This window comes from Asterias amurensis, chromosome 1, assembly GCF_032118995.1.
Source record: "Asterias amurensis chromosome 1, ASM3211899v1".
Taxonomy (NCBI): domain Eukaryota; kingdom Metazoa; phylum Echinodermata; class Asteroidea; order Forcipulatida; family Asteriidae; genus Asterias; species Asterias amurensis.
The window spans coordinates 7,506,052-7,529,247 of record NC_092648.1 but is presented as its reverse complement, the minus strand read 5'-3'; the positions used below and the strand labels follow the sequence as shown (position 1 = coordinate 7,529,247).

At 40.3% G+C, this 23,196-nt stretch overlaps 1 protein-coding gene across 3 annotated transcripts in view; it reads right to left on the bottom strand.

Moving 5' to 3' along the window:
* The window catches only part of LOC139944494 (cytoplasmic dynein 2 light intermediate chain 1-like), a 416,808-nt gene that overhangs the window by 28,418 nt on the left and 365,194 nt on the right, over nt 1–23,196 (bottom strand). For all 3 annotated transcript variants that reach the window (XM_071941536.1, XM_071941544.1, XM_071941530.1), the window contains 2 exons: nt 16,581–16,666; nt 16,380–16,453 (listed from right to left, as the gene is read on the bottom strand). In XM_071941536.1, coding sequence (XP_071797637.1) covers nt 16,380–16,453; nt 16,581–16,666 — 160 coding nt within the window. The remainder of the gene's footprint in view (nt 1–16,379; nt 16,454–16,580; nt 16,667–23,196) is intronic.

The following is a 23,196-nucleotide window of genomic DNA, read 5'->3' as shown; positions in this document are numbered from 1 at the left end:
TTTTAGCATACACATAAAAAGAGTAATTGTGTACAACAGCCAAATCAGAAATTGACAAAATGAGGTAATTTGGCCAATCAACTGGTACACTACAGTTCAGAGTAGACAGAAGAAACTGATACACAGGAAGGAGACAAATTGATTAATTATGGGGAGGTTAACTAAAAGAAATACATTAAATAAATGTTATACATAAAACACACAAATGAGCGTAGATTAACTTAAATACATGTACAATATAGGCTTACTATAATCAAACCTACTTGAAACCTGATCTCACTGCACACTGCACTGTTCTCCAGCAAGCTAAAGAACAAGCCCAGCTGGAACAGTATTCACAAGTGCTCTAGTAAGATAGGGAACTAGCCTACGTTTGCTTACACTCAGACCAACCAAGTTATGGTAAGTACATGTAAAGCACTCTAGTCCTAAAAGAATGGACATCAAGCTTCTGGGAGGTTGTTCCATGTTCTGATTGCTGTGTGCAGGGTTGTAGCACAAGGCAAGGAGAGAAATGAGGCAGAATGTGTTGGATAGTGTTGCCCATCACCTTTCATATGGAGATGTCAGCATAGCTCCAAGATCTGAAGGGTTATGACTGGTGTGCATTTTGTACAAAACTGTAATTGCAGCAATCTGTCATCTGTGACATAAACTACGTTATAGCCAACCTTTTCAAGAGCATAGGCTACATCAATAATAATAAATTGTTGACTGAGGGTGTGAAGCATTTATCCTGGTTAAATACACTGGACACTATTGGTAATTGTCAAAGACCAGTCTTCTCACTTGCTGTATTTCAACACTGAACAACATAAAATCATATAAAATCAATATTTTGCTGCAAAAATTAATTTTTTTTTTATAGATTAAACATAATTTAATTTAAGAATGTATTTAAATTAATTTATTTGGACTTGTCTGTTTTGAATGAAAGTATTAGTTATTTTGTTTTGTTTTTTATGGGAGGTTAAATAAAGTTAGTTTATATTGGAAAAATAATTCAGGGTTGATTTGTGGATGGGTGGTGTTGATCGGAACCGATGAGTTCATGATTGACAAATTAGTAGGCCTAATAAAAGACGAAAGTGTTTACTGAAATTGTGGCAACAACCAAACGATCACTGGTTTTAATAACCCCCCAAAATGTGGCCGATTTTATCAAATTAAAAAACGTGTGGTTTAAAAGTAATTGTACTTGTAAACCAATGGCTGATGATCTATGTGTTTGTTTTGTTTCGCTAAACGAAAGAAGGAAATACAGATTTCGGCACTGAACCAACCATCGTCGCTGCTGAAGGAATAGCGTAGGCTAATCCGAACAAAACCTGTGCCAATTTCACGAAAGTAGTGCGCAACTTGCACCATGTCATAAAATCTCTCTCCTTACTCTGTCGTACATGTAAATGTTGCGCAGCTGCGCCACTTCCTTAAGTTGCATTTCACGAAACTTGTCTTAGCTGCGCAACGTTTTAATTAATGACAAACACTGCGGACGAGGCTAATATCAACATTTCAATGACTGTTGCCTGAAACCGCTAGAAAAAACCCGCAGCGGCAGCCATTTTAAATCGCGATCTTTTTTACAGGGAAAACAACATGCTACACAGTGAAGTTTCAACGGAAGTGTAGAGTTGTTATACCGGCCTCTATTGACTGTAGTTGTTAAGTCTATAAGTTCCAACCCAAGATGTCTGACCAATAACAAACCTATCATTTAATCTAACATGTTTAAGTGTCTCAGTAGATAACGCCTAATCACCAAATTTTGGCGACAAGGATAAAAGGATAAAGCAAGCTCGGGTGAGTTGCCGAAGATTTATTGGCATTTTCTACTTCTATAAATCCAGAAAAAGTAGCACAGAATCAGAACATTATTTTGTCAAGTCAGCCACGCTCAATACAACATGTCAATCCTACCAGTCTTTCAGAGGTTTGACGTCCATGCCGATAGTAACGCAGGCCCCAGATGGAAAAAAAAGGCTGCAACGGTTCGAAAGGTTGATGGTAGCTATGGAAATCACCAGTGAAAAACGAAAGAGGGCATTACTTCTTTATTATGCTGGTACTGAGAAAGTAGATGAGATTTCAAACGGGGGATGATGAAGAATATAAACCAGCAGTCGATGCATTAACAAAATATTTCAACCCTCAGAGAAACAAAGCATATGAGGTGTACAAATTCGGACAAGCCAAGCAAGAAAGTAATGAGACACTCGATACATTCCACACCAGATTGCGACAGCTATCTCAGACCTGCGAGTTTGACAATATGGACAATGAAATAGTTGCACAGATAATCTTAAGCTGTCAATCTCAACGTCTTCGCAGAAGAGCCCTGCGAGAGACAATGACCCTCAACCAACTACTAACCATTGGCCGTTCTTTTGAGACAAGTGAGCGTGAAGCTGATTTAGTTGAAGCCGGTCGTCAAGAAACCACTTATAAATGCAGTCAGTGATAGAGGCAGGCGGGATAATTATAAGCAGTCAAATTCCAATCACCGCCGCCCAAGCAAGCAGAATCCATCTCCAGGTCAAAAATCACAGCCTCAACGCCGACAACCAGAACAAGGTAATCGGACTTGTTGGTTTTGCGGAGGTCCTTTCCCACACAATACCTGCCCAGCCACCGGAAAAGAATGTCGGCACTGTAGGAAAATGGGACATTTTGCATCAGTTTGTCGCTGAGCAAAAGCCAACGAAGCTGTACACACTGTTGATCAAGATGATGACAACTGTGAGACTGATGCAGGCTACGTATTGGCTAATCATGCAAGTGCTTTCGTTATCCACTCTACAAACTTGCCTACCTGTAAGATGAACATTGGCAAAACAACCATGACAGCCATGATAGATTCTGGAGCATTTGTCAATGTTCTTGACTCAAAGTCATTCAATCTCCTCAAACAAGATAATTATTCGTTCCAGATGAGAAAGCCGAAATCCAAAGTATTCTCATACAGCACTGCAACACCTTTGCCAGTACTCTGTGTTTTCTCTGCTAATGTTACCGACGGTTCCACATCTTGTCCTGCAGACTTTCACATAGTTGATACCGACACAATTAACATACTCTCCTATTCAACAGCAAAACAACTGAAGTTAATCTCCTTCAACACCGACAATGATACGTGTAACATACAGTCAGTTCCTAAAGCAATGACCCTTGATGAAGTTCACGAAGAAACCGCAGCTGATGAAGTCATGCAAAGGCTGATGAAGACTATTCAATCTGGAAAGTCAAACGACTGGGATGACATAGTCATGCGATCATTCAAACCAATTCGATCCAAGCTAACAATCTGCAATTGAGTGGTCCTGCGAGCCAATTGCTTAGTAATGCCCACATCCCTGAGATCCAAAGCTGTAAATCTTGCTCATGCCAGTCACCAAGGGATCGTGAAGACAAAAGCATTCCTGAGAGAGAAAGTTTGGTTTCCTGGAACAGCAGCATGGTGGAAGACAAAGTGAAAAAATGCATTCCATGCCAAGCACCAACCACCAGTGGTGCAGAAAGACAAGAGCCACTGAAAATGACAAGAAGTTGATGGAAAGAAGTTGCAGTGGATTTCACTGGCCCATATGCGTCAGGAGAATATCTTCTTGTGGTTGTTGATGAATACAGTCGCTATCCCGAAGTCAAAATCGTCACTTCTACTTCATCCAAAGCAACCATTCCAAAGCTAGATGCGATTTCCGCTAGACAAGGAGTTCTTGATGTAGTGTAGACAAACAATGGCCTGCCATTTCATGGTCATGAGTTTGCTAGGTTTTCAGCATACCTTGGTTTCACTCATCGCAGAGTCACACCACTATGGCTCAGAGCAAACGGTGAAGTCGAACGTCGACTGAACAGAACGTTTCAAAAAAATATTTATTGTGTGCTTTTTGCTTGAATAATTATTGTATTTGCTATTATTTTGATTGGTTCGTTGCTTATCGTTTAACTTTTGCTGTGCTTTTTGATGTACTTGTATTTGTTGAGGTCAAACAAATAGTAATAATAATAAAAAGTCATACGCACAGTCGAGTCAGAAGGAAGCTGGAAGCAGCAGCTGTACAAAAATCTCCGTCAATACAGAGCAACTCCGCACAAACGTATCTCCAAGTGAGGCTCTGAACTCCAGAAAGCTGAAATGTAAGCTACCCAAATTGCAGACTCCAATGCAATCTCACAAACATGACGCCCTTCTCAGAGAACATGATGCACAACAGAAGTCACAGATGAGACATATTTTAAGAATGCATCTAATCAACCATTTTTGTTTATACTCAAAGAGACTTTTGAGAAATTCTTTTTTTTAAACATCTCAGCAAAAAGAAAAATTAATTTCTTTTCATTATCTAAAAAAAGGGGGTAGTGTAGAGTTGTTAAACCTCCCTCTTTTGACTGAAGTTGTTAAGTCTGTAAGTTCCAATCCAAGATGTCTGACCATGAATCAGTCTAATCTAACATGTCTAAGTGTCTTAGTGGATAAAGCCTAAACGCCACAGGAAGAAGGAATTGTCGAGATAAAATGGCTCAACTTCAACCACTAATCTACGATTTTGTAAACGTAAGTTTGTAAACATTTATAGACAGGACTAGTTAAATGATTAACAGTATCAGACACTCGCTTTCCAGGTTATTTTAGACGAAAAGACGTGTGAATGCGATACTGTGATGATACGTCGTGTACACACAGACAGTCATGGCGGACTTGCCGTATTGTTTGTATCAGAACTCAATAGTTTAAAACCTTGTTTTACTGTGACCTTCGCTGGAGCCTGGATGTAACGTGCATAAACCTACATATTTTGGGGATTAATGAGAAGAGAACTGTACAAATTAGTGACAATGGAGGTAGATGAAATACAGAATTTTTAAATACGGTCGTAGTGTCAGTGATCCACACAATTGATAATTATATCTTATTATTATTAGCAAGCTCAAAATGGTACATTTTTAAAACTTCAGCAGCTTTGTCCAACTATCCCTGATGATGGTAGAGGTTTTTTCAAATAGCTTTACTGAGTGCTGCTGTCACAATTTGATTGTTTTCACCATTATTCCTAGATTTTTCTAGAAATGTGATATAATCAACTTATTTGTTTTGCAATTTTTGTGAAGATGCTAGTTTGAAAATGGGGCTTTATGAACAATACTCTTTAAATCCCACGCTTTATTTGTCGATGATCATTTACTGTATCATCACCTTTTTAAAAACATGGCCTTTTGTCTTCTTTTTAATATAGAATAAAGAACACAAGAGAGTGACCCACAAGAAACTTATAACATGTCAACAACAAGTGGACTTACACAGTTATGTGAAATCGGCTGCAGGTGCAATGATTTTTGTAATTTTGTATATTGAGACCTTGCACAAAGTGCTATATAAATGCTTTTCAGAAAAGTTCTAGTTTCTCTTTAGGATTTTTATTTGTTCTTCTTATTCCTTGTTCCCCTAAAGATTCCACCTTATTTTGTGACCTCCAAAAATCATACTTGGCTTAGTTCCTCCATGGTATAACCAATCTTGTATCATATTATAGGTCATGAAGGTATAGTTACAAATGTAACCAAGTACTTCATTGGTTCTTGCAGTAGCTTTGTATTTATGATACTTTTCTCTTTCTATTTGATTTCCGGTTTGCGCCATGAGCATCTTGTGTGATGGATAATGATTATTATTTAATTAACCACGTGAGCTTTATTTTAATTTTTAATTAGTCAATCTTTGAAGCAACATATCTCAAGAAGTACACAGCCGATTAGATTTTGTTTGCAGTTATTGGACTCCTTGGGGCATTGCAGAGCAACATATCTCAAGAAGTACACAGCCGATTAGATTTTGTTTGCAGTTATTGGACTCCTTGGGGCATTGCAGAGCAACATATCTCAAGAAGTACACAGCCGATTAGATTTTTTTCCAGTTATTGGACTCCTTGGGGCATTGCAGAGCAACATATCTCAAGAAGTACACAGCCGATTAGATTTTGTTTGCAGTTATTGGACTCCTTGGGGCATTGCAGATTAGCCTTGAGTAACCATGACCATGTTGACCTTTACTTCCGGGTCAACCTGAGGTGGCACCATATCTTAAAAACTACACAATTGATTTTCAAATTTTGTTTCATTTGTAAACTCCTTGATGGGCATTGGAAATTAGCTTTGGGGTAACAGTGACCCCATGTTGATTTTTCCTTGCACGTCAGCCGCAAATTGGTCCAGTCTCTCATACGATCAGCTAAGATCTCCTACTACAATAACCTCGTGGACGACTGCTGTGGTGACTCAAGGAAATTGTTTTCAATAACAAATAATCTCTTGAATCGCAAGTCCGACACACCTTTGCCTGATCACATAAGCAAACAGCAACTCTCGAACAGATTCAGTCAGTTTTATCGGAGCAAAGTGGAAGCGATTTGTACTAGCCTAGATAAACAGAGAGGAGAAGCTGTCCACTCTTCAACCCCGGTCACAGCAGCAGCTCTGGACAATCTACGCCCAATCACTTCAACTGAGGTCCGGTTGATCATCAATAAATCTCCCACTAAGTCTTGCGACCTTGATCCATTGCCTACCCATCTGCTTAAGAAATGTTTGCCAGTTATGGTTCCAGCCATCACCAACATAATAAATTCCAGCTTTCAAAGTGGACAATTCCCCAATACTCTGAAGCACGCTAATGTCCGACCTTGTGTCCGTGTTGAAGAAGAATGGCTTGGACATCAACTCATTGCAAAACTATCGACCGGTATCAAATCTCCCTTTCCTCTCCAAGGTTATGGCGAGGGCTGCATTCTCCAGGCTCACAGAGCATCTGTCTGATAACAACATACTAGATAGTCACCAGTCTGCATATAGGAGCAATCACAGTGTTGAAACCCTTCTTGTGAGTTTGACACACCATATACTACGGCAGATGGACACCGGTAACCTGACGGCTCTGGTTTTGCTTGATGTTTCCTCGGCTTTTGATACAGTCTGTCACACAACTTTGATCAAGCGCCTTCAAACCTTTGGAGTAACTTCTAATGCCATTCGGTGGTTCTCGTCTTACCTTAGTAATCGCTCTCAGTCTGTGTCCATTGATGGAGTCAAATCAGAGCCAACACCTCTGACACATGGAGTCCCTCAAGGCTCTGTGTGTGGACCGTTGCTGTTTTCTGTATATACACAACCCCTTGGAGAGCTCATCTGCAAGCACAACGTTCAGTACCATTTTTACGCTGATGACATCCAGCTTTTTATTTCCTTTCCTCCGTCAGATGTGAATCTTCTTTCTGTTCTCAGACATTTAGAGGAATGCCTAGCTGAAATTAAAATTTGGATGTCACGCAACAATCTTAAAATCAATGGGCTCAAGACGGAGTTCATGCTGTTAGGCTCGAAGGGGATGCTCAACAAGGTCACTGAGCCAGTCTTCACAACTGACGAAGCAAACCACAGTCCGACACACAAATGCAGAAAACTTGGAGTAGTCTTCGACTCTACTATGACGTTCAACAACAACATATCACATATCGCTAAATCCGTCAGGTACCAGCTTCGCAACCTCTCCCACATTCGAAAGTTCCTCTCTCGCAAAGCTACAGAGCAGGTTGTGCATTCTCTCATAACATCACGACTTGACTTCTGCAATGCCATTCTCAGCAATATGCCAGAGTATCAGATCAAGCGTCTCCAACGACTCCAAAATTCGGCCGCCCGACTTGTCACCTTTACTAAAAGATCAACACACATCACTCCAATCCTAAAGGCCCTGCACTGGCTCCCAGTTCAAAAGCGCAACCACTTCAAAATTCTCCTTCTTGTGTATCAGTCTCTCCAGGGCACAGCACCAACATACATCCAGAACCTGCTACATCTTCATGCTCCACCCAGGCACCTCAGATCATCGTCCACCAAACTTCTAAACATTCCACGCACACGCCATTCATGGGGAGCCCGCTCCTTCTCACACTCTGGCCCATCACTATGGAACGAACTCCCCCCTAAATTTACTACATATTCCAGCTTCAAAACCCATTTGAAAACTTATTTGTGTGCTTAACTATATTCTTTGCAATCTGGCTTTCGGCATCTCTCCTGAGCCAGGAGTGTCTTTTAGACAGACATGGCGCATTATAAATTGCCACTATTATTTTAATTCAAGAACAACACTGTTAATATTCAATTTCTTTTCAGTTATAGACACTTTGAGCATTGAGCATTGAAGATTCAACTTGGCATACCGTGACCCTGGTTTACCTTTACTTCTGGGTCAACTGGAAGTGGGACGAAAATTCAAGAACTAAACAGCCGATTTCAACCTTTTCAGTAATTGATCCTTGTAGCATTTAAGATTGAACTTGGGTTACTTGGTTCAATGTTGACCTTTACTTCTGGGTCAATCGGAAGTGGGACCATATCTCAAGAACTACAAACCCGATTATCAATTTCTTTTTAGTGATAAATACTTATTGGCCTTTCTGTTTGAAATTTCCTTTAGATTCAGTATCAGAATGAAGACGGGTTACAGGTTTAGGGTCACACTTAAAGGAACATTACAGAATTGGTTTTTGCCAACAAAACAGTTGCTGGCAGTGTATGCACATAAACTGACCAACCTGTAGAAGTTTGGGTCACGAGAGAATAGTGAAAACTGATTACAAATTTTGCATTGCATCGATGGCAAATAAAAATTAATAAAACGTACACTGAGCGATAAACTCCAAACGCGAAGTTAGATTATTTATTTCTTATCAAATATGACTGTCACACGAAGGAGATATTTTTGTTAAAGTTTACTCTACGTTCAACTACTATGCAAATTTTTAGGGTGGGGAGATACATCACAGTGGCCGATTTCAAGTCCACTTGCGCAACGTTAATGGCGGAGGTTGCTCCATAAACGTTGCGCAAGTGGACTTATGCAGTTGCGCAAGTGGACTTATGCAGTTGCGCAAGTGGACACACCGGCCAAATTGGGCTATTTGGGCTACAAAATAGACTAAGAAATGAATTCAACGGTCTTCCAGGAATGAAGAAGAACAGTCCCTAAAAAAATCATAAAATTTGGCCGTTTTTGAGCATTTTAAAAACAAAAACGAAGGTCGCATGATTGTTCTAACCAAAAAGTAGTACAAACAATCACGTGACCTTCCGGGCTAGTTTTACTTCCAGCCGTCTAAAAGTAACTTACCAAACCAAATTTAAATCTTTTTTTTTACAAAATTATTAACGAGTAATTGACGAAAAAGATCATGTATATGTATTCAAATTATCGCTACAAAATGTGAATAATGGTGACAAATCTAACGTAAGATTCGCATTCAAAGAGATCGTGTAACGGAAGCTTGTTATATGGCCCCAAGACGTGGAGCAATCGGAACGTAAGCCTCGGGGCATATCATGTACCGAACATGCCGTGTCTCGTGAGGAGCTGGAGGTGTAATCCTGGGCGCTACGAAGTCCCAGCTTGCGGGTCTCGCCGTGAGCTTGGGAGGGGTTGGGAGCCAGACATCAGAGTACATGTTTGACATCGTGGGTTTGTCAGTCAGTACACCTCGTGTTGAATCCGTTATTTCTTATGATCGCAACGTTCCAAAATAAAAAGATTGATGATGTCAAAACAAAGGAATACCGCCTTTTTTTTTATATTGAAAGTGTTATTGTGCGAGTAGCTTAAAAAATGTTTTATGAAGAAAAAAGGATATAAAAGCCCCGATCGAAAAAAGAACAGGTGGATAATAATTTTGTATAAAAGGTTGAAAAAAAATGATTAAAAAAAATTCCCTCAAAGCATAATTTTGTCAAAAAAATATTTTTTAATTCTGTGAATGAGGCGTTATTTTGGAGATTGTTGAGCCCGAGTCAAGCTATGCTTACGTTCCATATGCAGCTACGTTTACATTCAAGTTATACAGCAGTGCTTACCTTCCAAGATATGATGTTCCAAGCTACGCTTACATTCCAAGTTTTGCTTACGTTCCTTCAAGTTACGCTATAATTACAAAAGGTACGCTTTCAATCCTGAGTCAAGTTTCGCTTACGCTCCACTAAGCTTGGGCGATATCGATTTATTTTATTCACGATATATCGCCGACAATATATCGCGATATTCGATATAATCGCAATTAATTAAATTTGACATCATTTAAGTTGTAGAAGAGACAGTCATAGCATAAGAGAGGTGTTCTAATGACCTATTCTTCTGGTTTTACTCCAAACCTATGGGGTGCGAGATGTCTCAGCTAGCAAATACATCGCGATATTTAATTGTCATCGCGATTATCGCGATATATCGATATTTCGATTAAAACCAATTCCATCCGATATCGAAATCGTTTCCAAATTAATATCGCGATATTCGATAGCTTACGTTCCATACGCAGCAACGTTTACGTTCCAAGATACCCAGCTACGCTTACGTTTCAAGATATGCTTCCAAGCATAAGGATTGAAAGCGTTCCAAAAGATAAGGTTACATGTACCTTCCAAGCTACTCAGCTACGCTTATACAATCCATATACATCGTTTAGGTTCGTTACGCTATAATAAAAAATTACGCTTTCAATCCAGAGTCAAGCTAGGCCTTAAAAATACGTTTCAAAATACATTCTCATAAGGACGCTTTTGAATCCCTCACGGTTCCCCCCTCCCCCCTCCAAGATAAAAAAATGTTTCACTGTAAATAACAGGGCCCATTGATCAGTTTCATCTGTTTAGCAGAAAATACTGCTTTCAAAATTTCTTTACTATTCAAAAGTTTAGTCAGGCACCAGCCACAAGTTCACAACATTTCAAATTTAATTAAAAGTTGGCTGGTATCAGTTTCTGCTATGCAAAACTATTTTGTGCTAAGCAAATTTCTGTTCCTTTTTAGGCCTACAAGCATTATGAAATTGGGTCCTGGCTCGTCGGTACTCCTAGAACTATTTCGGTTTTGTCTGGCTATCGTCTCCCAGCCGGACGAAACCGAAATAGTTCTAGGAGTAGCACATCGGGAGCATGTATGCCACGAACTGCATCATGGCTATGCAGTAGTAGGCCTACATGTAGTTGGTGCCAGGAATGCTTTATTTACTTGTCACTGTCCCATCATATTCTGGGTTAGTTTTTTGTGTTCCTTATGGCGATCTTTGGATGTACGTCAAAGCACGCCTACCTCCATCGTCGAAGGATTTGCCTGATCCGTATGTGCTGTTTGTTTATAATTTATGGATAGACTGGATCCTTATGCTGTGTCGTAGTAAAACGTTCCTAAACAAAGCACCAGTCTACTTACAACATTGTGTGACAATGTCACGAAGATTTGACAGTTGCAACGGCTGGAAACACGTACAAGCTGGCCTTTTACCGCTTTTGGTTTTTTTAATCACTTTTCGCTAATTACGTGACATTTTGATGAATATTTTTTTACAGCAACCATCTATAAAAACATTATTTATGATTCTACAGCCCTAAATTGCGTTAACGGTGAGCCGGTGTGTCCCTTTAAGCAGTTGCATAAGTTTTGTGAAATAAGCTGCAGATCATACAGTGCACTTCCATTGTGTTTATGCAGCGGACACTATTGGTTATTGTCAAAGACTAGCCTTCACAGTTGGTGTATCTCAACATATGAATAAAATAACAAACCTGTGAAAATTTGAGCTCAATCGCTCATCATCGAACTTGCGAGATAATAATGAAAGAAAAAACACCCTTGTCACACAAAGTTGTGTGCGTTTATATGGTAGATTTCGAGACCTCAAGTTCTAAATCTGAGGTCTCGAAATCAAATTCGTGGAAAATTACTTCTTTCTCGAAAGCTATGGCACTTCAGAGGGAGCTGTTTCTGACAATGTTTTATACCATCAACCTCTCCTCATTACTCGTCACCAAGAAAGGTTTTATGGCAATAATTATTTTGAGTAATTACCAATAGTGTCCACTGCCTTTAAAGTCACCTGGAAATATAATTTTTTTTCTTTCAAACATAACAGTATATGCTTTTGAACAATAAAACAATTTTTTTAGTAATTGTTAGTCACGATTTATATGTTTAAAAAATAGATAAAGTTGTTTGGGGGGCTGACTCCGCCTACCCCTTTTGTGACGTTGATCAAGGCAGACTTTGCCTGCAATGCGTAGAGTAAACACACGTGCAAAGTACATGTACGGTCCAAATTATAAGTTTGTATGTTTCCGGCAATGCTAACCACGTGTAGATGGGGTCAGGTTGCATGTGTTTCCTGCAGATCCCAAGTATGGGCGGATGTGGGCCGCGAAAGTCAGACTCACAAGAGCAATAGTGGTCCGGTCCGACGTCTTTTTCAGCGCTGTGCAGCGAACACTTCGAGCCGTTGCGCTTCGAATCCAGAATGCACCACACATTTGACATGAAGAGAAAAATTATTCTAAAACATGACGCGATCCCCACAACTTTTCCAGAGTGGGAAGTCAGAGAAGGTACCTGAAAGACGTGACAACAAACAGAGCGTACAGGTGTATGCCAAACGTTAAAAATAATCGGGTAAGTTTGAACTTTGAGAGCATGTTTTTAGCTTGCGATTCACTGTGCAGGGTATACAGTGCGTGCAGTCTGCTCCGTGACCGTAGCTCTGTACATAGGCATTATAGCGATCAGGTACCCAGACGTAGTGTATGGGCCCAGACTACACATTTCTCTTCAAATATTGCGCCACAATTGACGTCACGAACAGCGCCCTCTCGGGTCGGGGCCTACTCTTAAATTTGTAAATACAATGATAACTAATTTTTGTGAACCTTAGTTAACTGTATAATGCACAATCCACTCATCAAAACACATATCTTATTGACAAAAGCTTTACTTTGAAAAAATACCACTTCCAGGTGACTTTAATTGTAGATGTACTATTGTGTGCAGTACAGGACTGTGTGTTCTCGTAAGAAGTACATTGGACATTCCTAAGAAAACGAGAACCGGAGAGATTCATGAAAAAGGGTGCGGTAGCATCAAGTGCAAGCTGTAGCTCAATCTTATTTTAGAAGTAATCTAAAAATGATCGAGTTTTGGGGACAGACATAAAGAACCCATTGACAGACAGCACCTATGGAAATCAACGTCTAGATACCGTAATTTTGACAGCACCAGAAAATACCCAAAACCGTTGGCAAAATCCAGAAAACGCAGGCAAAACAACGTGTAAAGCAATGGGTGAATGAGGAGGTGATGGTAACAAGTTTGTCTTTTAAGGGTAACAAATTCACCAACAATTATTAAAATAATGTTCAATTAATAACTAGATACCTTTTCTCACGATACTTGTTTGCCGTTTCTCCTCTTTTTTCTGAACTTTCTCCAAAACGATGCCAGTAGAAGGATTTTCCCCCCAAAATTGTTCGTCACACACTTTCCGGCCGAAGTGCGCATCGGTGCGTGCATTGTGCAGGTGCATGATGACGCGCCGCCTATGGCGAGTGTTTGGTGTGCATGAGTCAACGCATGAGACTACGCCTAGGCGTACACAAAACGTGCCGAGATGTGCATGCAAGGCAAGTCGAAGTAAGGATTTGCAATAAAATGTGAGTTCAGTGTACAGTGGGAAATTTTAAAGAAAAGTATACTGTCTCTTTCTGGACATTTGTTATTTCGAAAAGAGATCGAAAATCTTTCTTTTTAAACCTAAATAAAATTATTTAATGGTTTTTTTCATTCTGGGGGTTTCCTTAAGTTCATTTGTTCTTTGACAATCTATTTTACTTATGAAAATCTCGTTTCAAATTAAGACACGGCTTAAAAGTGTGCAAAAAAGTGCGACGTAAATTCACTTCTGCCCACGGTTTGAGAAAGTTACAAAATTACAGTTTAGCGCCCCTTACTGTCCGTCTATGGGTTCTTTATGTTTGTGGTTGTCAATTCCCCCAGAGAGTTGGGCGATAGCCTAGAGAGAGACTGTGGACGTCTTTGGCAATACTATTGGCCAATTATTCTCCAGCGGCAGCTGAAAGTTGGAGAAGTTGTGGATACACTGGAGTTGGGCACCGAGCCTGTTCTTGTATATGTACATGCATAAGGAAGCCAGTTGACACTGCATCTTTAATTCTTTATTTAATGGTTGTTTAAATTGCTTGGTTTTGCAGTAAAAAAACAATTATTAGTTTACCAAAATATTTCCTTTTGGGGATGTAATTATGATTTGAGAAGTACAGCGCTGGTGAAATTCGTTTGGATTAAGTAAATTGTGGGCTAGGACAACACGCCAAAAACTAGGCCCGGATGCTTTGTTTTTTGCTGTATTTCGAGATAGATTTGGACTATTGTAAACTTGTAAGATTAGGATCTGGTTATTTTTGGTTTTCATATCAATATTTCCAGGGCTTCCTAGGAGATTGGGCTGAGATTGAGAATTATCTGAAGTGGACGGGGCAAAGTGACGAGCCCGACCTCACTATTGTATTTTAATGGTTTACTTTTTATTGTTCATTGCACCTTTGATCTGTGTTGCATTCCCTCACTTTTGAGCCTTTAATTTTGGTTGTCTCTTTTTCTAATTTTTATGGTTCTCTGCATTTTAAAGCCATTATACACTTTCGGAACAGAAAAAAATTAAAAAGTTCACAGATTTACAAATAACTTACAGGGTGTACAGAAGGTCATGGTGATTGACTTCTCTTGAAATATTATTCCATGAAATGCTTTACTTTTTGAGAAAACATTAAAACAATTATCAATTTTCGCTGTCGAGAATTACGGATTTATTTTAAACACATGTCATGACACGGCGAAACGTACGGAAACAAGGGTGGGTTTCCCGTTATTTTCTCCCGACTCCGATGATCGATGGAGCCTAAACTTTCACAGGTTTGTTATTTTATATATTAGTTTGGATACACGAAGTGTGGGTCTTTGGACAACACTGTTTACCTAAAGTGTCCAATGGCTTTAAACTCTGTGTATTTTATATTTTATTGTTTACTTCCTAGATGGTTTAATATTTTTATAGTTCATTGTCATGCGCCTTTGAACAGGTTTGCCTGGAATTGGCGCGGTATAAATAAGTTGTTATTATTATTATTATTTTTGTTATTGGGACTGACCAAAGAACCTGCATAACCCTTTCTGGACCTCTGCTGGCACAACACCGGACGGTCACATTCCACATCACTCACAGCCGGAAACAAAAGAACTTTGGTGGCGGGTAGGACTAAATAGATCAGATAATTAAGGATTTAGGAATAGTTTAATACTTCTTGTTTATTGATTTAGTTTTCATGCCAGTGGTATTGTGAATGTTATTGTGATTATTTTCTTGTTGATAGTTGTAAATTAATGACTCATATTCTGTACGATAGTAGGAGAAGAGCCGATTGTTTTGGAGTCAGTGTAAATACAGTCTTGGACGCATTGCGCGTGAAGGCAGGGTGGCCCGTTACTGTTTAACTGCAGAGTCTAAAAACAATAGGCTTCTAGGGATCCCTAGACCAATCCACAAACCAAGTTGGAGTTTATATGCCAAGTCCTTCTTGAGATATCGCTCGGACAACATTTCTTTGTTTTAGCCATAATTACCTTAATATTTAACTGCAGAGTCTAACAAAAATAGGCTTCTGGGGACCCCTAGACCAATCCACAAACCAAGTTTGGAGTTGATATGCAAAGTCCTTTAGAAGTTATCACTCGGACAATGATTACCCATGCACAAAAGTGTGTAAACGCCTGCAATCGTGGACCTCCTATTGCCCCTCTTTTGTTTATACCAGAAATGTGTGAGGGTCATGGAAAAAGCGGAAACTTCGCTACGGATGTTAACAGGCTTTCAACTGCCACAATTCGGCCACAATTCTTACATGGTAACAATGGTGTTGTTCGTCCTCATTTTCAAGTTGTTTTTGTGGCATTCCTTATTTTTTGTTTGCTATCGCATAAACCCATCTGGCACGACGTGTAATCAAAATGCATACACCACACACACGCAACCAAAGGGCTGTGTTAATGGTGTAAACCGAAGACTTCTCTTTGTTCTCCCATTGTTTGGACATAGTTTATTTTTCAGACGTCCACATTGGGTTTTGTACACGAAATCGAATCAAGGACGTCCTCGGTGTGGCTTTTTCCCGGATCCCTTTTGTTATAACCTTCTCCGAGTCCTTGGTTTGAATGCGTAGACATGCCCACACCCACACGTAATGGACATTAAGTGAAAGGCCAAGTGCACCCCCAGTCTTGGCTCAAAGTGTAAAGCACCCTCACTTGGTGAAACGGGACGATGACTATCGTCCTCTGTTGTATAGGTCCTCGGTTTTAATGTGTATACCTACTCAGCCACACATACAGAAGGACAAAGCAAACACTACAATGCCCCTTCGGCTGATGTACTTCGCCAGTGGGGCATAACCAACAAGCTTGAGCTACAAATTAAAATTACTAATTTGTTTATACTCACCAATTTGGTCCAACGAGTCCATCCCAAATGGAACCATTATGGGTCGATTGTGATCAAAATTAACTAATTTTGCACTGTAAAAGAAACAAAGCTAATCAGGCATGCAAATTGCAAAGTACGACAATTAAATCATTGTAATCAAATAATTGTAATCAATCAAGGATATATCTGAAATTTTGTAGTTGGATCAGTCCGACTTACCTAGTTGACATAGGTGAACCAAAGACTAGATGACCAACATATGCTTTAGTGCGATTCATCAAGCCTTCATTTTTAGTACTGCAAAACTAAATAAGGGTATTAACCAGCAAATAAATTGACAACAACATTAAATGAGCAAGTTATTGAATAGTTATAAACAAGCATTAAAGTAGCTTCCCCAAGTCAACCAAATGACATTCAGGTAGCTTGAGTTATCATTCTGGTAGTTAAAGTAAGAATCGTACGCTTGTTTGTGAAGTTATTATCTTCAAACTGAGTAAGTTTACAGAGATGCAACCAGGTGTTGAAAACAAATCTGAAAAAAGTTGTGGTGACGTTTTGGACAACATCTGATCCCAGCAAAAGGGAAAAACCTTGACTGATTTTTTTTGTCGAGGGAGGTGAACATACAAAAACAGAATACTTAACTATTTTGGGGCTCAAACAAACTGTGGGTTGTAAACAAAATTTCTTACTAGTCCACTTTAACATTAATGCAACATTAATGCAAACAATTTTTCATTTTTGGACGATCTTACCCGCTAATTTCTGCCCTTGATAATACTTTTTTCATAACAACCATTTTTATGGGTTTGTGATTTGAGGATCGGTTGTATAAAATTTTTTATTTTGCAATAAAATGTTTGTGGTTTCAGGATCGGTGAGCAAACCACCTTGTGAAATACCATGGAGGTATAAATAGGGTCCTAAATACTTCCTTGCCATTAACTCGCCGTCAACTCACTTAGTGCCGTCATCTTGCCGTTAACTCCTCTGAATGTAATTTAAAATCCACAAAAGAGCCATAGAATTGACGAGTTGACCACACAAGCAAGTTGACGGCATTAAGTAGGACCGGTGCATGTGCGTGCGCGATTGCGGATGATATCAGATGGGATTGTGTTAAAGTTTTAACAGTGATTTTCAAATTTTTCAGATTTAAAAACAGCAAATTTGGTCGCATAAATCTGGGAAATATCTGACATTTTCAATTCTAGTTATACATTTTAGATATTAAAGACACTGGACACTATATCGGTTATTGTCAGAGACCAGTCTTCACAGTTGGTGTATCTCAACATATGCATAAAATAACAAACCTGTGAAAATTTTAGCTCAATCGGTCGTCGAAGTTGCGAGATAATAATGAAAGAAAACAAGAATGGTGTGTTGACAACACAAATGCCCCGCTAATATAGGAGTTGCACACCAAGTCCTTTTTTAGTTATGGTTTTAGCCAAAATGAGCTTAATATTTGAGGGGGTCCAAAAACAATAGGCGTCTAGGGGATTCCATTACCAATCAACAAACCAAGTTTGGAGTTGATACGCCAAGTCCTTCTTGAGATATCGCTCGGACAAGGATGATGTCCACACACACGCACACACACACACGGAAGAACAAGGCAAACACTATAATATGCCCCTTCGGCTGGCTTCGCCGGCGGGGCATAAAAAACACCCTTGTCACACGAAGTTGTGTGCTTTCATATGCTTGATTTCGAGACCTCAAGTTCTAAATCTGAGGTCTCTAAATCAAATTTGTGGAAAATGACTTCTTTCTCGAAAACTACCCTATTTCAGAGGGAGCCGTTTCTCACAATGTTTGTTACTATCAACCTCTCCCCATTACTCGTAATCAAGTAAGGTTTTATGATAATAACTATTTTGAGTAATTACCAATAGTGTCCACTTCCTTTCAGCAAAAACATATTTGGGGGTAAAAATCTACAAAGTCAGAATTCAGATTAAAATCAGAAAAGTTGCCTCTCTGAGTTTAAAGGCACTAAACACGTTTGATAATTGTCAAAGACCAGTATTCTCACTTGGTGTATCCCAACATATGCATAAAATAACAAGCCTGTGAAAATTTGGACTCATTTGGTCATTGAAGTTGCAAGAAAAATGATGAAAGAAAAAAAACCCTTGTTGTACAAAATAGTGTGCTTTCAGATAGGAGTAAAAGGCTTCTGGCCAGAAGTCTTGTATATTTTAGTGAGAATGACCTCTTTCTCAAAAACTACATTACTTCAGAGGGAGTCGTTTCTCACAATGTTTTATACTATCAACAGCTCTCCATTGCTCGTTACCAAGCAAGGTTTTATGCTAATATATATTTTGAGTAATTACCAAACGTGTACAGTGCCTTTAATGTAAATCTGTGGACATTGTGTTTGTGTCCTTCAAAAAGTCCCACAATCCTTTTGTGCCACCGAGAAAATGTGACAAGATGCGGATGATGTACATTAACTCTGTCTTGTTCTTTTATTATGGTGTTAGCATAAAAACCTGAAATGATACAATAAACAATTTCCATACAAATACTAAGCTTTGGAAAATACCAACTGAGCAAAGGACTTCATACAAGGAATAGTGATGACGATGGAAAATAAGAAAAGCAAGTATAAATGTGAGAACAAAACAATTTACATTAACTGGAATGTTATTGGTCAAAGTTCAATTTAGGAATACAAGGCACTTTTATGCTTTAACTTGCACAGTCAAAAGAAGAACAAATAACTAAGTAAATATATGTGGAAATAACCTCTATCTCTATTTCTGCTCAATAAACCTTGAACTCAACTTAGTCCAATCACATCCTTATGAATAAAGAACTAATAAAGAACTTGAACCATAACCCTTAAGTTAATACTGATCAAAGACTATAATCAAGAATGTACAAGGCAAGTGATTGCTTTGACTTGAGACTCTTAATTAATTAATTCACAAAACTTAGTCAAAGTGCATAGACTTGTTCTACAATAAACCTTAGAATTAATAAACCCAATAGCAGTACAATAACATTGCAGCTAGGCATTCCAAAGACTTGTATAATGAAACATAAGCTCTGGCACTCAGTACTTGTTTTAGACCGAATACATAATGAGTTTACAGTAGAGAATAGTAACCTACTTCTCCCTAGTGTACTCTTATCAAGATTAACAATAAACAAAGAACCCAGTGTAACACTAGAACATACAGGCAACACACCAGTGATCACATATCAATTGCTTGACTGAACCTTATGTAGCAGTGTACACTTAAGGATGCTATATCGATAAGCTATGCTGTGCAGCAATACTGACTATTGATATGCTCACTTCCTAACCACAAACATCACCCAGCATATGCTCCAGTGCACTTCTACTCTCACACAAAGAGGCAACTGACATTGCACAATGCCAATGGTGGAAAAGTTTGATCACAACACCCACAAGAGTGCTTTCAAACTAAATCAAATACAAATGAAACTAAAGCTATAAATGAACAATACAACTAATAGAAGTAATAATAAAGTGAACTTAATAAAGGAAACACTAAGAAATATCTGAAGAAGTTAAACCAAGTTCCAAATCAAAGTAACTTTCCCAACATTTAGAGACTAGAAAAGCAGTAACAAACCAACTTTAAAATACAATGTAAAATAGACTTACCCCAGCCTAGTCACTATAGATCATCATGAGGTGGTCCTCCAAACTTCTCCTTTCTAACTTGTACCATGAAAATCCATTAAAAATGTGTGAAATAAATGGATCTTTTGCCACAGAACAGATAACAATGTTGGCTGTACATGTGATGTGGTATGAATGACTCACTACTTCTTGGAACAGATAAGCTAAACAATAGACAATGATAAGTAAGAGAGTCTTGAGATCAAGCGAGGGCGCTGCGCAAGGGCTATATGTAAATGACCTGTCACATACTCCCCTGCTTAAAGGTTGGCGTCCCGACAACTTAACTAAATACATGTATATGACATTATTTTAATGATTAATACAAAAGAGAGTACAAAATATAATCTGTTACTATACACAATGAAGTCATCAACGCTGGACTCCTGCCAACATCTGCGCTAACAGCAACTGGGACCGACTGAAGTCTGCGAGAACTTGGAGATCGATCGAAGGAGCTCTAACAGTTGTGGCCGGTAATTCGGACTGGACAACAGACTTTGGGAGGTGATGGGGATTGGAATGTTGTCCTGCTCCAGCACGGCAGGTGTGGCGCAATGCTGCTTTGGCAGGTGGGACTTCTTCCTCTGTAGTGGGCTCCGATGGGGTATCTTCCACTTCTGATGGGGGTGAAGGGGCTAGATCGTCAGGGTTAAGCTCCCCTGCTGTGTATAAAGCAGCTGGTTCACTTTCTGGATCTTGCACATCTGAAGATAGAGGGGCATGGTCCTCAAGGTGGTGCTCCCCTGCTTTGTGAAAAGCAGCAGGTGTACTCTCTGACTCTGGTTGAACCGTTGTCATCGCCGGAGTCTCACCTTCCGTCTCCGGTATGATGATCGCCCCGTCTGTCTCCTTTTCTGCCTCCTCATCTTTGTCAATGTGCACTGGCAAAACTGGCTCGTCTTGATGATGACACCCAGTAGCTGGAGGTTCCTCCTCATCCAGTACCAAGGCTCTGCTGTCTAGGAGGTCTTTTCGATTCAGGGTCTTCTCTGTCCCCTCTCCGTCAAGTGGACCAACGATATAGACCTGGCCGGTTGGGTTCGGCCTCCTCACAACTTTGTAGGGTCGATTGTCCCACACATCTTGGATCTTGTTTCTCCCCTTGATAGAACGGTTCCGCAGAAAGACCCTTGCGCCAACATGGAGATCCTCATCTCTTGCTGTCTCATTGTAGCGTTGCTGTCTTCGGAGAGCCTCTTTCTCTGTGATGTCTGCAGCTTTCTGAAATGCATGCTGCATTCGCACATAATGGTCTGCTACCCATTGGTCAAGCTCAGGATCATCATCTTCCTCTCTCCTGAACCCAAGAAGGTGGTCTATGGGTAGTCTTGGTTCCTGTCCAAAGAAGAGGTAGTAGGGGGAGTAACCTGTTGAGGAGTGGGGTGTCGCGTTGTATGCGTAGATCAGCTCTGGGAGGTGTTCTGGCCACCTGCGCTTCTGGTCCGGGGGCAGCGTTCGTAAGCGATCGTGCATGGTTCGATTAAAACGCTCCCACTGCCCATTCCCTTCGGGGTGGTAAGGCGTTGTTCGGCTCTTAGTGACACCGTACATCTCACAGAGTTCCCGGATGACTTTGCTTTCGAAGTTCCTGCCTTGGTCGCTGTGAAGTCTGCGAGGCACACCAAAACGGACGAACCAGTCTCTCACTAAGCATCGAGCCACAGTTCTTGCCTTTTGGTCCTTACATGGTATGGCTTGTGTAAACTTCGTAAAGACATCAGTGAGAACCAGCACGTTTTCCACATTGTTCGTGCCGGGCTCCAGGACTGTGAAGTCCATGGCGAGAACTTCAAGAGGTCTTTTGGCGATTAAAGAACCCATGGTGGGATGGAGCTTCTTCCCAGCTTTGGCTAACATACACCTCTGACAATTCCGGCAATGCTCTTCAATGTCTAGTATCATCCCTGGCCAGAAACATCGGTTATGAGCGAGTGCGAGGGTCCTTTCCACTCCTTGATGTCCAACCTGATCATGGACTGCAGTTAACAACTGCTCTCGTAGAACTTCAGGGAGTAGAAGTTGACTGATCTCGCCACTCGGTTGTCTCGTTTTCTTGTAGAGAACGTCGTCTCTTGCCTCCAGGTGATTCCAAAACTTCAGCAACTTCCGCGTTGGCTTGTCCTCCTTCATTAGCTTACTGATGTGTGGTTGTCTTCCACTCTCCCAGTAGGTCCACAACCGGCCTAGGTGTTTGTCGTTCCGTTGAAGTGTAGCCATGTCTTCGGTAGATATGGAGGGAAGGGTGAACATCGTAGCAGGTGTTGTCACAGCTGGTCTGGCGCGGAGTTCATTCAGTCCAGCTTCAACCAGGGTGTCTTTCACTTGCGAAACAACTGTGGAGGGGATGGGAGTGGGAGCAAAAGATGAAGAAATGACCTCTTCAGTGAACATCTCTTCAGAGTGGGCAGTTTGCAGATCTTCACTGTGAGTGGTCTTCCTGCTGAGGGCATCGGCATTACGGTTACTCTTTCCCGACCTATATTTGATTGTGAACTGGAACTGTTCCAACTCTCCAGCCCATCTGGTCTCTGTCGCTCCCAACTTCGTGTTCGTTTGAAGATAGCTGAGAGGGTTATTATCGGTATAAACAACAAAGCTTGCACCGAGAAGTATGTCTCTGAACTTTACAGTGATCGCCCAACGCAATGCTAACAGTTCCAACTTCATGCTGCTGTAGTTTGTCACGTTCCTTTCATTCTCTCTCAAGCCTCTACTGGCGTAACCCAGGACTACCAAACCTTGCTCCTGTTGTTGGGACAAAACTGCACCCAGACCTTGGTAGCTAGCATCAACCTCCAGGATGAATTGACGAGAGAAATCGGGGTAGCCTAGGAGGGGAGCAGTTGCAGAAGTCGCTTCAAGTCATCGAACGACTTGTCACAAGACTCATCCCATGCATCTGATGTGGATTTGATGGGACTGACCTTTCTGTGGTTCTTCTTCCCTGTTCCTCCTAAGAGTGCGTGGAGTGGAGCAGCGACTTTGGCAAATCCCGGTACAAGATGCCGGTAGTAGCTGGCTAGACCAAGAAATCCACGAAGTTCACGCTCGTTGACTGGCTTCTTCCATTCTTTCACCCAACTGATCTTCTCAGGATCTGGAGAAATCCCTCCATCAGATATAGAATGGCCCAAGTATCTCAGTCGTTCTGTGAACAGGTTA